The 13503-nt window shown below is 33.0% G+C and overlaps 3 protein-coding genes across 12 annotated transcripts; 1 reads left to right on the forward strand and 2 right to left on the reverse strand.

The window, feature by feature from the left end:
* Positions 1-79: 79 nt before the first annotated feature.
* On the reverse strand, positions 80-2586 carry Hsdl2 (Hydroxysteroid dehydrogenase like 2). 2 transcript variants are annotated; one of them, XM_066733707.1, is made up of 9 exons: positions 2435-2584; positions 2124-2170; positions 1845-2008; positions 1559-1772; positions 1282-1487; positions 978-1175; positions 682-906; positions 486-614; positions 80-408 (listed from the first exon to the last, which is right to left on the reverse strand). In XM_066733707.1, exons 2-9 carry the CDS (start codon positions 2135-2137, stop codon positions 296-298), a joined length of 1263 nt encoding a protein of 420 aa, XP_066589804.1. In that variant the 5' UTR covers positions 2138-2170; positions 2435-2584; the 3' UTR covers positions 80-295. The 2 variants fall into 2 exon arrangements, with proteins under 2 accessions (XP_066589804.1, XP_066589803.1); XM_066733706.1 differs by having other exon boundaries at positions 82-408; positions 2124-2173; positions 2435-2586.
* A 167-nt stretch (positions 2587-2753) lies between these two features.
* Positions 2754-4903, forward strand: LOC136777426 (tRNA (cytosine(72)-C(5))-methyltransferase NSUN6). Of its 5 annotated transcripts, none has more exons than XM_066733705.1 (8): positions 2754-3168; positions 3242-3370; positions 3431-3623; positions 3700-3862; positions 3946-4153; positions 4227-4393; positions 4496-4523; positions 4609-4903. In XM_066733705.1, exons 1-8 carry the CDS (start codon positions 3070-3072, stop codon positions 4897-4899), a joined length of 1278 nt encoding a protein of 425 aa, XP_066589802.1. In that variant the 5' UTR covers positions 2754-3069; the 3' UTR covers positions 4900-4903. The 5 variants fall into 5 exon arrangements, with proteins under 5 accessions (XP_066589802.1, XP_066589801.1, XP_066589798.1 ...); XM_066733704.1 differs by having other exon boundaries at positions 3700-3750; positions 3802-3862; positions 4227-4523; XM_066733701.1 differs by having other exon boundaries at positions 4227-4523.
* A 2698-nt stretch (positions 4904-7601) lies between these two features.
* LOC136777515 (uncharacterized) lies at positions 7602-13461 on the reverse strand. Of its 5 annotated transcripts, none has more exons than XM_066733859.1 (11): positions 13321-13414; positions 12964-13044; positions 12341-12439; positions 12115-12257; positions 11806-12046; positions 11548-11726; positions 11325-11461; positions 11041-11250; positions 10880-10962; positions 8427-10805; positions 7602-8311 (listed from the first exon to the last, which is right to left on the reverse strand). In XM_066733859.1, the coding sequence occupies exons 3-11, from the start codon at positions 12393-12395 to the stop codon at positions 8214-8216; spliced, it is 3525 nt and encodes a 1174-aa protein (XP_066589956.1). In that variant the 5' UTR covers positions 12396-12439; positions 12964-13044; positions 13321-13414; the 3' UTR covers positions 7602-8213. The 5 variants fall into 5 exon arrangements, with proteins under 5 accessions (XP_066589956.1, XP_066589954.1, XP_066589957.1 ...); XM_066733857.1 differs by lacking the exon at positions 13321-13414 and adding an exon at positions 13127-13306; XM_066733860.1 differs by lacking the exon at positions 12964-13044 and having other exon boundaries at positions 13321-13461.
* Positions 13462-13503: the final 42 nt, after the last annotated feature.

Here is a 13503-nt window from a genome sequence, read left to right on the forward strand (position 1 = left end):
CTTAGGCTTATAATTTAAAAATTCTTTGAATAATTATCTTTTTTAACAATTAGAATACTTGTAAATCATTTTCAAATTACTTGAAATCGTAATATTTAAGTGTCAAGAGACGAGAAATAACGAATTTCTTTAATAATATTTTTGCCTTATTATATTTCTTATTTATTGCACCATAAAATTTGGTGCTTGTTAGTATTTTATATTTTAATATACATTATTGTATCATAGAAAAATTGGAAGGCTTCATACAAATAGTAACCATGAATGAATTATTATTCTTACTAATCTATTTACTTTAAAGTTTAGATTTTAAACTATTCATTAACTTCTCCAGTTTCATAGCTTTCTGCAAATTACCTGTAATCTTTAATTTTCCCATCATAAATGCTGAAGCTGGCTTAATTTTACCTAGAATAGATAAAATTAAATATTTTTAGATATGTTATCTAATTTCAAAATCATTATTAAAATATTATACTATATACCTGAAAACATAGCAAAGAAATTTTTTGAATCCATTGTGAGAGTAGCATCAGCAGGCTCATCTGGCTCTCCTTTGCCAGTTTTGCCAGACCCATTTTTCAGATCTAAATACCAAGTACCACTTTCATCTCCTAAATATATAAAAATTAATTTTTCAAAAATCCAAATTAACTAAACATACATTTACTATAATATTACCTTTCACATTAAATTGGTATATAGCTCCAGTTTTATTAACAAGCTCAGTGCTTAAATTTGCTTTGATATTAGTAAAAATTTGTGCCACTTTTCCATCTCCAAACTCGTCCCCTGATGTTTCCTTTACCTTCTCACCTGTTTTATTAGGTATAAGTTTCTTACAGTCTTCAGCTTGCAGAAGTTCTTTTGGTAAAAAGAAATCAAGCATCAATTGATCTTTATTAGCTAAAAAAAAAACATAAATGTCAATTTTAAATATTAATAATCTACTCAAATTATTTTAAAGTAATAATAACCTGGATTGCAAGCATATTGTGTAAAATCTGTAACTCCTTCCGCTTTTAGCAATACCTCATCAATGAAAAAATTACCCGTAACAGATTTGCTGTCTTTACACATTACGGCATAAGCAGCATCACCCATTATCTCAGGTTTTCTACTATAATTGCTTGATTCACTACCAGATAACATTTCAACTGCTGCAGTATAAATAGCTGAAATAAAAAAAAGAAATGAATTGTGATTTTTATAAGGTATTTTAAAACTACACACTTTTTTCTAAAATTAAAATATTAGATTCTCTTTATCAAAATGTAATACCTGTCTTTGGCCACAAGGCATTAACAGCAATACCATCTGTTTTAAATTCTTCTGCCATTCCCAAAACACATAAAGACATTCCATATTTAGACATTGTATAAGCCACATGATTTTTAAACCATATTGGTTCCATAGAAAGTGGTGGACTAATATTTACAATATGGGGATTGCTACTTTTCTTTAAGTAGGGTATACATGCTTTAGATCTAAATAATAATTTTAATAATTAATGTTGGTTATTATAGATCTAAAAGTACCTAAGTAAATTGATACTCACACAAGAAAAGTGCCCCTAACATTAACTCCATGCATGAGGTCGTATCTTTTCATCTCCGTTTCTAATGTACCAGTTATTGATATTGCGCTAGCATTATTTATAAGTATGTCAATACCTCCAAACTTTTTAACAGCATTTTCTACTGCTGTATAGACTTGTTTCTCATCACGAACATCTACTACACAAGGTAGAGCCTTTCCTCCAGCAGCTTCAACTATTGAAAGTATATAATTAAGTAAGGCTTAAAGAAAACTAAAGCATATTTGATTTTCATAAGAGTAGCTACTTTCACTAGCTGCTGTATAAATAGTTCCTGGTAATTTTGGATGAGCCTCAGCAGTCTTTGCTGCAATAATAATATTTGCACCATCCTTAGCTGCTTTTAAAGCAATAGCTTTCCCTATTCCTCTAGAAGCTCCAGTAATAAATATGGTACGACCAGCTAATTTCCTAAGATATTTTAAAAAAAAGAATTTTAAAAATTATAGTTTAAAATTCAATACCATTTACCAGATCAATGTATAATGGCTAATTTCAATAATTTAATAAAATCATTATAACTCACCCAGTGTTGATCATTTTAATTGATTGTACTTCAGATGACTGCTATGACTACTGTAAAAAATTGTACAGTCACTTATAGAAAGAACCATTAAATTAAAATGAAGTAAGGAACGGAGATTATGTGATTTGGCTGCAAGCAACAGTTTATAGTACAAAGTTCAATGTTCAATCAGCCTTTGCCTTATAATTTTGATTATCTTAGAATTATTAATTACAAATACCGAAATTGTTTTTCACTAATAACTACACACTGTATCTTTAGAGTATTTTAATTAAGTAAGTATATATTGTTATGTGAAATTTGTACTTCACCTTTTTGATAGTATTATCACTCTACTATCACCCTTTTTATTTTTTCGATTTGTAGGTAAAGTAATAATTACTAAATATTATATGTATTATGTATTTATTAAATTCCAGACGTTCCTTGATTGCTATCTCTTCAGATGTCTCTATCTCACTCTACTCCTCTACTGACTACTGACTACTGAGTAGTGACTCTAGTGAGTCTACTGACGACTAAATGTCAGAAGTGAGTCAGTAGTAGTAAGTATTTAGTACCGTTACGGAAGACCGTAGTGACCGTACTGACCGTAGGTCAGTCAGTAAGTAATAATGGAGTAATATGTTGTATATGTAGTTGTATGTGGCTATTTCAGTAATGTATTTATGTGTAGTGAAAAATTTTTCAAAATAATACATATGTAAATGAATAAAATTACAGTACTATGCTAAAAAATAAATATATCCTATTTGACTCTCAATAAATAATAAGTGGTTTCATGTAATTACTTTTAAACTCGATGTAGTACAAAATTATTTTATGTAGCTGTGTAAAGAAAATAATAAAAGAGTCTAATTTTTCTAAGCATCTGTAAGGTCACTTTATATATGCTTCGGAGCGTAAAGCAGATTATTAATTTTTACCAAAAAACAGCATCTGTACAATGAATGATTTCGTATCACCATTTAAATTTCACAATGAGATATTTGATGAATTATATTCACAGTATATCAAAATAAAAAATAGTAACTTGGATGTACCAGTAAGCTTCATTTAATCCTATCTTACATTAATTTCCCTTTTATTTTATTATTCCCATATGTTACTCATTTTAGCAACAATTAAATATTCTTTTTAAGTGGCTTTGCTTAACTCCAGAAGTTACTACTTATAGAGTAAATGTAAATAAAATAACTACAGAAGAGGTTATTGCACAGCTACGAGAAAAAATAAAAATAACAAAGGTATAAATTTAATGCTTTTTGTAATAAAAGAAAGTCTATTTATTTATAAAAATTCTACAGCCTACAGATATATATCCAGTTATTTCAACATTTCCTTTTTTTCCGGAACTAATTATAATTCACAAATGGAATGAGTCTGTACAGTTAGACTTAAGCAAATATTCCAATGAAATAATTGTTGATGAAAAATGTGGAGCAGCTGTTTTAAGAGGATCTCACATTTTTGCTCCAGGTATAATAGGTATCTCCCATAGTAAGTAACACTTGTACCTTAATTTTAAAATTGTCCCTCTATTTAATAATTAATCTAATTCTTCTTGTAATTGTAGAGCCTGTCAAATTGGAAAAAGTCAGTGTTTTTGCTGACAAAACAGGGAATTGTAAGAAAGGATTAATAAAGGAATATAAAGAGTCTGAAAAAGTTTTTTTAGGTAATGGAATTCTTAAACAAACAAGAAAAGAACTTTTTGGTGGGTCTGTGGGTACAGTAAGGTCGATATATAATTTTACTTTTACACAACAAAAATAATTTGAAACATTTCAGTAAAATTAATACATCAGCATTCTTTTAATAGTGGAATAGGAGTCTATATGACGGATGTTATTTCTCATCTACCTCAGTTGAATTGCACAACAATGCCTCAAGAATGGGGATTACTGCAGAATTTGCCATCTATGATTTGTTCTCGAATACTTGATCCACAACCTAATGAGAGAATTCTAGATATGTGTGCTGCTCCAGGCAATAAAACTACACATATTTCAAGTCTCATGAAAAATCAGGTACCATAAGGTTCTTGAAATAAAATAAAATAATTAATTTTGTAATAAACGATTAAGGAGTTTTTTTTTCCAGGGTGCTTTAATTGCTCTAGATATAAGTAAATCAAAAATTAAGAAAATTGAAGGAATTTGTAAAGAGCTAGGATGTTATAATGTAAAAAGTTTCTGTTATGATTCTACTAAAGCTGTTTGCAATGATATATCTAAAGAGTCTATAGAAAACACACCTCCATTTCCAAGGTATAGTTTTGACAGAATCTTATTAGATGCTCCATGCAGTGGTATGGGACAGAGACCACAACTTCATAATCGTATTAAAGCCTCCTGTATTCGCTCATATAGCTCTATACAAAAAAAACTTTTCTCAGCTGTAAGAAATTTTCCTAGAGCATGGTATAATTTATACAAATTTGTAATAATATATAAATAATGCATACTAATATTTTATGTGACAGGCTGTTGAACTTTTGAAACCTGGTGGTGTATTAGTTTACAGCACATGTACTGTAACAATAGCTGAAAATGAAGAGATAGTATCATGGGCTTTACAAAAGTATCCAAATTTATGTTTAAAACATGTTAGACATAAAATGGAACTGATGGGATTAAAAGATTATGGAGCTCCAGGATACGTTATAGATCATTTAACAGAAGATCAGTGTGAAAATCTCTGCCGATTTGGTCCACAGAATGATGTTATTGGCTTTTTTATTTCATGTTTTGTAAAAAATGGCATAGACAAATAAATATTATCAGTAAATTTGGAAATTACTTAAAAAGCAGTATATTTCTACAAAAGGTTAATATTTATTTACATTTAAAGATGATACAAATTAAAGTATTGTCATCTTACATTTTGAACCATACATGACATAAGGTATGTTACTTTCAAGTGAAATTACCTTACATTTAACTTGGAATTCATGAAAACTAAAATCTAATTACTTTTCATTATTTTATATTGGTCTAACATCCATTGGCTATAAGTTATAGGCTTGAAGTCAAGTCTTTTATTGAACAATATTATTGACATAACATATATTAAACTAAGGCTTTATTTTATAGTAAAACTCAATGTTTTTGTCAAATGAAACAAATATTAATCCGATGTTAGTAATCGAAGAATTTATTTTAAATATTTGTTTAATTATTTCTCATTATGAATACGTCTATCACAAATAAATTTAAGCATCAAGATCAAGTTCAGCGTATTGTTCCGCGCTCACTTCAGTTTGCATTAAATTTCCATCTGGTAAAAGTAACACCACGCGCCTTGTACCATCTTAAATGAAGATAAAATATGCATAAAATCATTATCCAATTATCTTTTATTAAATAAATATTTCAATAAAAAATGCAAATAATAACTTAATCATTTTATAATTTAATTATATACCTAGCCTTGGTTCTCCTGCTTGGACGACTTGCGCAATAACCTGTTGTTCTTGATTTTCATTATTCTCCTGAACTTCTTCCGTATTATCATGAGCTACAGTAGCTGCATTGGGGTTGTCCGTAAATTGCGTAGCCGGCATCGTTAATTATAGGGATTTAAGTCGATTATGATGAACGTCTTTCTCTTTTATGTGAAAGTGAAGGAGCAAGTTTACTTGATTTGGAAGACTGAGTATCAATTGAACAACAACCTCGGCAATAACTTGATCTAATTGTAATGAGAGAACACGTTGTCAACAGGTCCTTCGTTTCGATTCTCTGTTGTTTAGTGAGATGATTGGGACTGGTTGGGACTGGCGAGCCCGGGGAATAGGTGAAAATAGGGGAGGTAAAACTGTTAGGATCAGTCAGTAGCATCAATTAGGATAGGTTAAAAAGAAAGTCGTTACAGATTCAATCTAGAACAAAATTTTATCGACTTTCTTATACGTTAAAAAGGATATAGAAAATAAAATAATTCCTTCAATAATCTGTTTTTGATTTACACCCCTTTCCCATTAAATTAAAAAAAAATTATTCAGTTTATGTGTAAATCATTTTAAAACCAGCTTAATCGTATAAAGGATTAAACACCTATTTATTTACATTTAAAAAGTAAAATAAAAATGTTAGAATCTTATATTTTCAACTATATACATCCAAGAGAAATTATTTTTTTTTAGATATTGCACTTCATGAAAAGGAAGGAATAATAGGTCTTCAGATTTGAATATAGTCTAACGTCTGCCTGCTTGCTAATTACAAGCCTGCAACAATCACATCTCAAAATTAACAGCGTGTTTGATATAATTGCTTCAAAATTTGGAATTTTCTATTAAGTAAACCAAGATTTCTTTTACCAAGTTGAATATTAATTTTGTATAAATTAAATAATTAATTTAAAATTTATTTATAATTTTACTTATTAAAAAAAAATCTATCACTAAAATGTAAGAATAATAAAAGTGCTGTTAAAAACAAAACATGATTTTAGACTACAGTAACAATAAAACTAGAATTTTGCTATATTTTTTTAATAAAATTATGATCCATAATCATTAGTAAAGATATGGTACGACTTAAGTCCCACAGAATTACTATATTTAAAGTTCGTAATTGCGCTTAGTATAACGTTTTAGGTTACAAATTTTATAAATAAATTCATTAAACCACAAACCACATTTGATAACTGAAAGCACACACCCACAGTTACATGTTACATCTATAAATGATTGATTTTATAATGCCTGATTTCATGATTAAATTTTCTATATATCTTTTAAAAAATAAGCGCAATATCGAATGGATTTTATACATATAAATTGAATAGTATATCATATGCTTTTATTTTTATTATAATAGTTATTAATATTTTATATTTTTACAATAAAATAGCGTAGAATAAATGTATTACATTCGTTAAGGAAATAAACATGAAGTACCACAATTTTGTTTTGCAGACTGATTCTTGCTTTTTCTATTTAAAAAATTATTGTCGTTATAGTAATAACGTACAGTAACAAAAAAGGAATAGGCTCAATAATAAGAAGCAGAGGATAATCCAATAAATTGTATTGTATTTTGAAAGCCTCATAGTTTTTAAAACTATAAGTGAGTCTAAAACAATTAAGGGTGCATTTGTCATCTATAAATACGCATACGTAGCTCCTGTAATACAATACAATTATCATATCTGCATATAAAGTGCACAACACTATACCAAAATGTTAACTTTAATTCCATCATTTGAAAATATATAAAGGTATGATTAGCTTGAACCCTTGGTAGTCATATGAAGTCAATTCAATGTCAAATTACCCTTAACTATGATCTTAAAAATACTTCAAACAGAAGTAAGAGACGATTTTGTATTAGATCCTGTCACTTCATGTAAAATGTCAATACATACGTATAATAGTTTTCCGTTTTAAGGCATCGTCCTATTTTTAATAAATAAAATAGCATATGTTATGACGAAGCGTTTTATGTCAAGGATAAATAATTAAAAAAGATGTTGTCTTTTTCCACGTTTAAATTAATAATTCTTATTTCAATACACTTTAAGATGCCGACTATTTTTGTAATTCAAACAATATCAGTCATGTTAATTGTATAGTAAAATTGGACCTGGTATGCCAAAAATTGAATGTTGAAAAAACTACTGTTGTTCGTTTGAAGAAGAAAATAATCCAGTTATGCAACATTGCTCTAAAGTTTCATCGCTTACTTAAAACGTAGTACAGTGTTATTGAAGGTAAGATATTGTTATTTAGATGGTTATGCATGGGTGCTTACTATAAGTTAAATGTATAAACAAAAAATATCATCAGATTGTCGTTACATAGAAAGAAATGAATTTCTGTAACGAATTTGTGTTTCGAACGTAAGAATCTAATTTTCTTGCTTACTGTTTCTTACTTTTTATACAATGAACCAGCTTTCAATCCAATTTGCTTAGCTGGGTGTTATTGATATCGCCTTCATTAGCATTGTACGCAACGAGCGTTGTTACATATATACACGTTTCACGTTCCACGTTAAGACGTACAATTTTTCTTGTGATTATGAAAATGGATGCAAGCTATGTCCTTTATTTTCATGATGAATATGACCATCAAATAAAAATTCACTTGTCAAGTTCAAGCGCTGCATATTGTTCTTCATCCACCTCAGTCATCATTAGGTTTCCATCTGGTAAAAGCAATACCACGCGTCTAGTACCACCTAAATTGAGATAAAAATATGATTTAAACCGTAATTCATGTCTTATTAAATTAATATATGCTTAGAAAGAATCCAGTAACAAGTCTGTCATTGTACTGAATGATTGTATAATTACCTGGTGTTGGTTCTTCCGCTTGAACTACTTGAGCAACAACCTGTGCTTGATTCTCGCTATCCTCCTGAGCTCCTCCTGTAACATCCGTTGCATTGGGGTTCTCCATTATAGACATAACCATAGGATTTTCAGACGATTCACCATCAGCCTCTTTCACGTAGAACTGAGGTGCCAAGTTTACTTGGTCTGGAATTAATTGGGCAACAGCCTCAGCAACAGCATGATCCAGTGTAAGAACGGATCCTTCATCTCCTTGCTGTTCAGTGGTCACGTAAACACATTGTTGTTCTCCATCTGCACCCCTAGTAACCAAAAGAGTCTGGCCACCTTCTGCTTGACCCGCTACTTGATAAACTACTCCATCTTCTCCCGTTATCGTTACAAGATTTGATGTGTCTTCCGTCACTTTCCTCTCGTCTACAAGTTTCTCTTCTGTTTTGTTAGCATCACATACCGCACCGGATATGGTAGTTGTAGAGGTAACGGTAGCTGTTGAGAGTACAGCAGTAATCGGACTGTTTACCGTAGAGACTGTTTCTGTTAGTGAGGCTGCGGTTGTCGTTGTTACAGCAGGCGTTATTGTAGTGGTAGTGTCATCCAAGCAAGGGAGATCTGGTGCAGTTACAGATACGTTTGAAAGACTAATTTGAGCTGATTCTGATGTTTGTACAATTGTACCAGTTGTTCCACCAGGACTCATTTCTACTCGCACGATACCACCGCTTTCGGTTAATGAATCGAGAGATGGCAATACCAATTCTGCGGTGCTGGAACCTGCAGCAACAGCAACGGGAGTTTCCGTGTTATCTGTGTCTGTAGTTGATTTTACAGGGGTCAAGGAGGATGGTGCGACTGATGGTTCTGGGTCCGGTTCAGCTGGTTCGATGGGTTCGCCATCAGGTCCAATAATACGACCTGTGAGCGGACAAAGGGTAAATGGACGTGGCGGACTGTCTGGTGCCGTCGTAGCGGCAGATTCTACATCTGCTGGTGGAAGATCTGGTTCTCCTTCACTACTACTTTCTTCCGTACCGACCTCGTGGAACTCCATATGAAGCCCATCACCTTCGGCCAATTTACTCTCTTTAGTTTTCGACGTTGCTGCTGTTGCGGATTCGCCCGGTTTGCCTCTTCCGCGTGCAACAGGAACCCTGGCACCTGCTAACAGGCCTCGGCCACCAGGTTTTACCAAACCAGCCGCTTCTTGAGCTTTTCGTTTTGCCATTAATAATTTCTGTTGGGGAGACAGCAGTGACTGTGGCTTACTTATACCGGGCTTCGGAATTTGCTTAGGCTGCTGTACGGGGCTAACGCTAGTCTTTACTATCTGCTTTTGCTGTACACCCAATACATTGAATTTCGGTCGAACTTGAGTTATACTCGGACTACTTTGTTGTTGCTGCTGCTGTTGAACTTGCAACTGCTGTGATTGTACGGGTCCGGTCGGACTTTTTTGGAGTATTTGTTGCGTGAGTTTTACAACCTGCTGTGGTTGGCTTCTCTTTGTAGCTAATGCTCTCGACGGAGTGCGAACCGGAGAAGTCATTCCTAACACACTCGTCGGTGCCGTTGCTCGTAATGCAGGTCTTGGTAATAATGGTCGGCCATCAGCACCTCTTCCTGCTACAGGACTCGGACGTATACCAGGGGTAATCCTTGGCTGCAAGGTTATTGGAGTTGGTACTGCTGTAACGACATGAATTTGTTGCAACTGATTAAGATCCGGCTTGGGCTGAATCTTAATAGGCTCTGATTTTGGTGTGCCCCCAGATTTTGGCGTGAGTTGTTTTGGTACCATTTTCATTTGAGTAACTATTTGATTTCCATCCATCTTTGTTTCGATTTTAACTGGTGTTACTGAATTAGCTTGCGAAGCGGTTATCACCTGTTTTCTAATAATATTTGTATTTTCTCGATTCTGAACCATTAGTACACCTTGAGTTGTAGGGGATCCTTTCACGGAAAGTTTTCCACTAGGAGTTGAATCCAGCTTTATAATACCATCTTTTCTAGACATAACATAGACTCCTGAAGTTAAGTTAGGCATCTGCTTTGGATCTACTTTTACCACTCCTTTGGCATTAGCCACTAAAACTGGGGGTTGCACGGATTTTGCACTTTCTGGAGATTGTAGACCCAATGAAGTGGCAAGATCACTACTGGAAGCTGATGCCCTATTGGATCCGTTTGACTGAGCATTGGCACGGTTGAAGGCTCGTTGAATGACGTCGCTACGATTCAACATTCTCTCTTCTTCAGATGACATGCCACCTGTCCAATCATCATCGCTGCCAGTCTCACCTTTTACTCTTTTCGCTACGCTGCTACCTCCATCGTCAGATTCGCTATCCGAAAATTCGATTCTCCTCTTACCTAGCACTAATTCCGTAGTTTATATTATATAATTGATGTAGTTATTCAAATTTAATATTATTAAGTTTATTTATACATACGTTCATTTTCTTCATCTTTCATAGAGCCACACCATTGTTTCACCTGATCCATTGCTTTAGATTTACTTGAACGCATTGGTCGTCTAAAATACAATTCTATTTTATAAAGTAAACTGAAAAATTGTAAACTATATTTATTGATGAAAGTATAACTTTATTACCCTGCTTGAGCCGCGGAACTAGGTCCCGGTTTGCTCACATCTGCTTTTACAACAGTTTTTTGAACAGTTGCTGCGCGAGCGACCAATTTGGCGTTAGCCTGCTCTTGAGCTGCTTTTATTTCTTTCTGCTTAGCAAGATTTCTTTGGAATTCCTCCAGCAAATATTTGCAAGTTGCTACATTTTCGTCGGGCTCCCACGTATTATGTTCGCTTTATTTAAAATTATGAATATAATAAACTGAGTTACATTTATGCGTCTATATGATTACTAGAATTAAACTTACTGAGATAATCCCTCCCATTTTAATAAATATTCAGAGCATCTTCTTTTAGGATTAAAGCGCTTTGCTAAAATCCTTTCTACAACCAGTTCCTCCTCACTTTCTGCATTAGCAGCATCTCCTGTCTTAGTAGGTTTAATCTAATAAAAGTAAGACAACATTTATGTTTATTAGCTTAAAATAATCAATTTAAATGAAAACGCGTACAAATAAGAATGGATAAAACCTTAGGCTTTACAGAGGGCTTGAGTTTCGGTACTTCTTTCTTTTCAGGCTGTGTTTCCTTAGATTCTGTAGGTTTCGAAATCTTTACATCTACTACTTTTGTTGCATCTTTTTTTACTTTGACCGCATCTTCTGGCTGCCCATTTCTAATGACTTTACGTACAACAACTGACTTAACACCTATTTACATTAAAAATCTCAATATTATAATAGAGAAGAGAATTGTGCATAAAACTTCTGAAAAATTAATGTTAATTACCTTCATTTTGTGTGACTGATTGGTTTTGTTTGGGTATATCTGTCATCTTTGCATTACTTATTTTAGTAAATGTTTGTATAGTTTTGCCTGCTGCAATCCAAGAATCTCTGACATGTGGATCCATCTTACACCACTTTTGATAAAGCTTCCAAGAATTGGTAGCATCTTTATCGGAAATCTCTTGGGGAATTTGTGAATCTTTCCATAATAAAAATGCCCAAACCTGTGCTTTCTGCTCATTCTACAAGTATATAAAAATAAATTTTCATAATTAACCAAATGAAGCACAGAGGTAATAAATTTACTAACATTGCTGTTTTCTCGGAAGTGTGAAACACGTGTGCAAGATCCTTCTTTATTTCTATGTTCTTGAAATCCTTCAATAAAGTGAAAGACTTCATGGCATTGGCCACATACTAATACATCCAATCTTCCCATTTCTTCTTGTGCCGCTATAAAAGCAAAATGTCAAATTAGCTTTGCTATTAAAATGAAGTAAAAACTATACAAAAAAAAAGCATAGTAATTACTGTACCTTTAATAGTAGCTGGACTGTTACTGATGGTAGAAGGGCCATCGTCACCCTCCATCTTGATTAAGAAATGTTTCGAGTTCTATAGTTGATGCTTTCTTTCTAAAAAGAGCAATAGCTTAATGAAACAAGTATATAAAAAGCACAATCACCACAATGAAAACATAAACAAATTATTAAAATTATTAATAAATTTAAATATCATTCTTATTAAACACTGCCTTTGTGCATCTTACCAGAATCAATTATTGCAAAAACGAGAATTAAGAAAAATGGTTAATCATTAGTAATTCATGACAAAATCGTAAAGCGTGGGAATTCAAAATTTCGCGGGTCATTAAAAATTTATTAGTAAAAGGCCGATGGAAATGGAGTTCAAAGTATTTTTTTAATAAGATACCACTGTCAATTGAGGAAAGAACACAACCAATACCTATAACTGTTAATTGAATTTTAGTGCCGGATGAATAAGGGGCGTAGATCCTAGCCCTGGAAGCAAGGACTATAGGGTTTAACAGCGAATAAAATATAATAAAAGGACCGTTTCGATAATAATTCATAAATACAGCATGGAGTACTTTGTAAACGCGGCCAATGGCACAAGCTAACCAATGAATGGAACTTACACAATTATAATGAGGATATTCGGCTTGGGAGAATCGAGGCACGTTTTAAGTCGGTAGCTTGACAATTGGAAAATATTTCGACTAGAAATAAGAAAGACGTATCAAGCTAAAGCAAACATTTCGTAGGGATGGCATTGCTGCCGCCGCTGCCGCCGCTACATACACCACAAAAACTCGTCTATCGTCACTATTCTATCCTTCTCTACCACGAGCAAGCCGATATTCGTCAAGATGGCTCTCGTCACAAACTTCTTTCACCCATTCACTTCCTGTTTTTTCATGAATGCTTTCCGAACGCACTTTTGTCCGCCGACGATTTCTCTGCGATTACCCTTTGAACCAATTATAACCACTTACCGCTGATAAATATGAAAAAAATTCGATTTTCTGGATACGAAGAAGGAATTTATCGGCTCGTAGAAGACGGGAAGGAAAACAGCGTTCGGGATCGGGACTGAGGCGTCTAACGACAGTGGCGCTATGGCGCTTGCCCGCCACGGCACCAGACACCATTTTTTCCACTTTTTGGCGGGAATCTAT

Source organism: Prorops nasuta, unplaced genomic scaffold, assembly GCF_024137725.1.
Source record: "Prorops nasuta isolate Cenicafe-Biocafe unplaced genomic scaffold, Cenicafe_Pnas_1.2 PNAS00011, whole genome shotgun sequence".
NCBI lineage: Eukaryota > Metazoa > Arthropoda > Insecta > Hymenoptera > Bethylidae > Prorops > Prorops nasuta.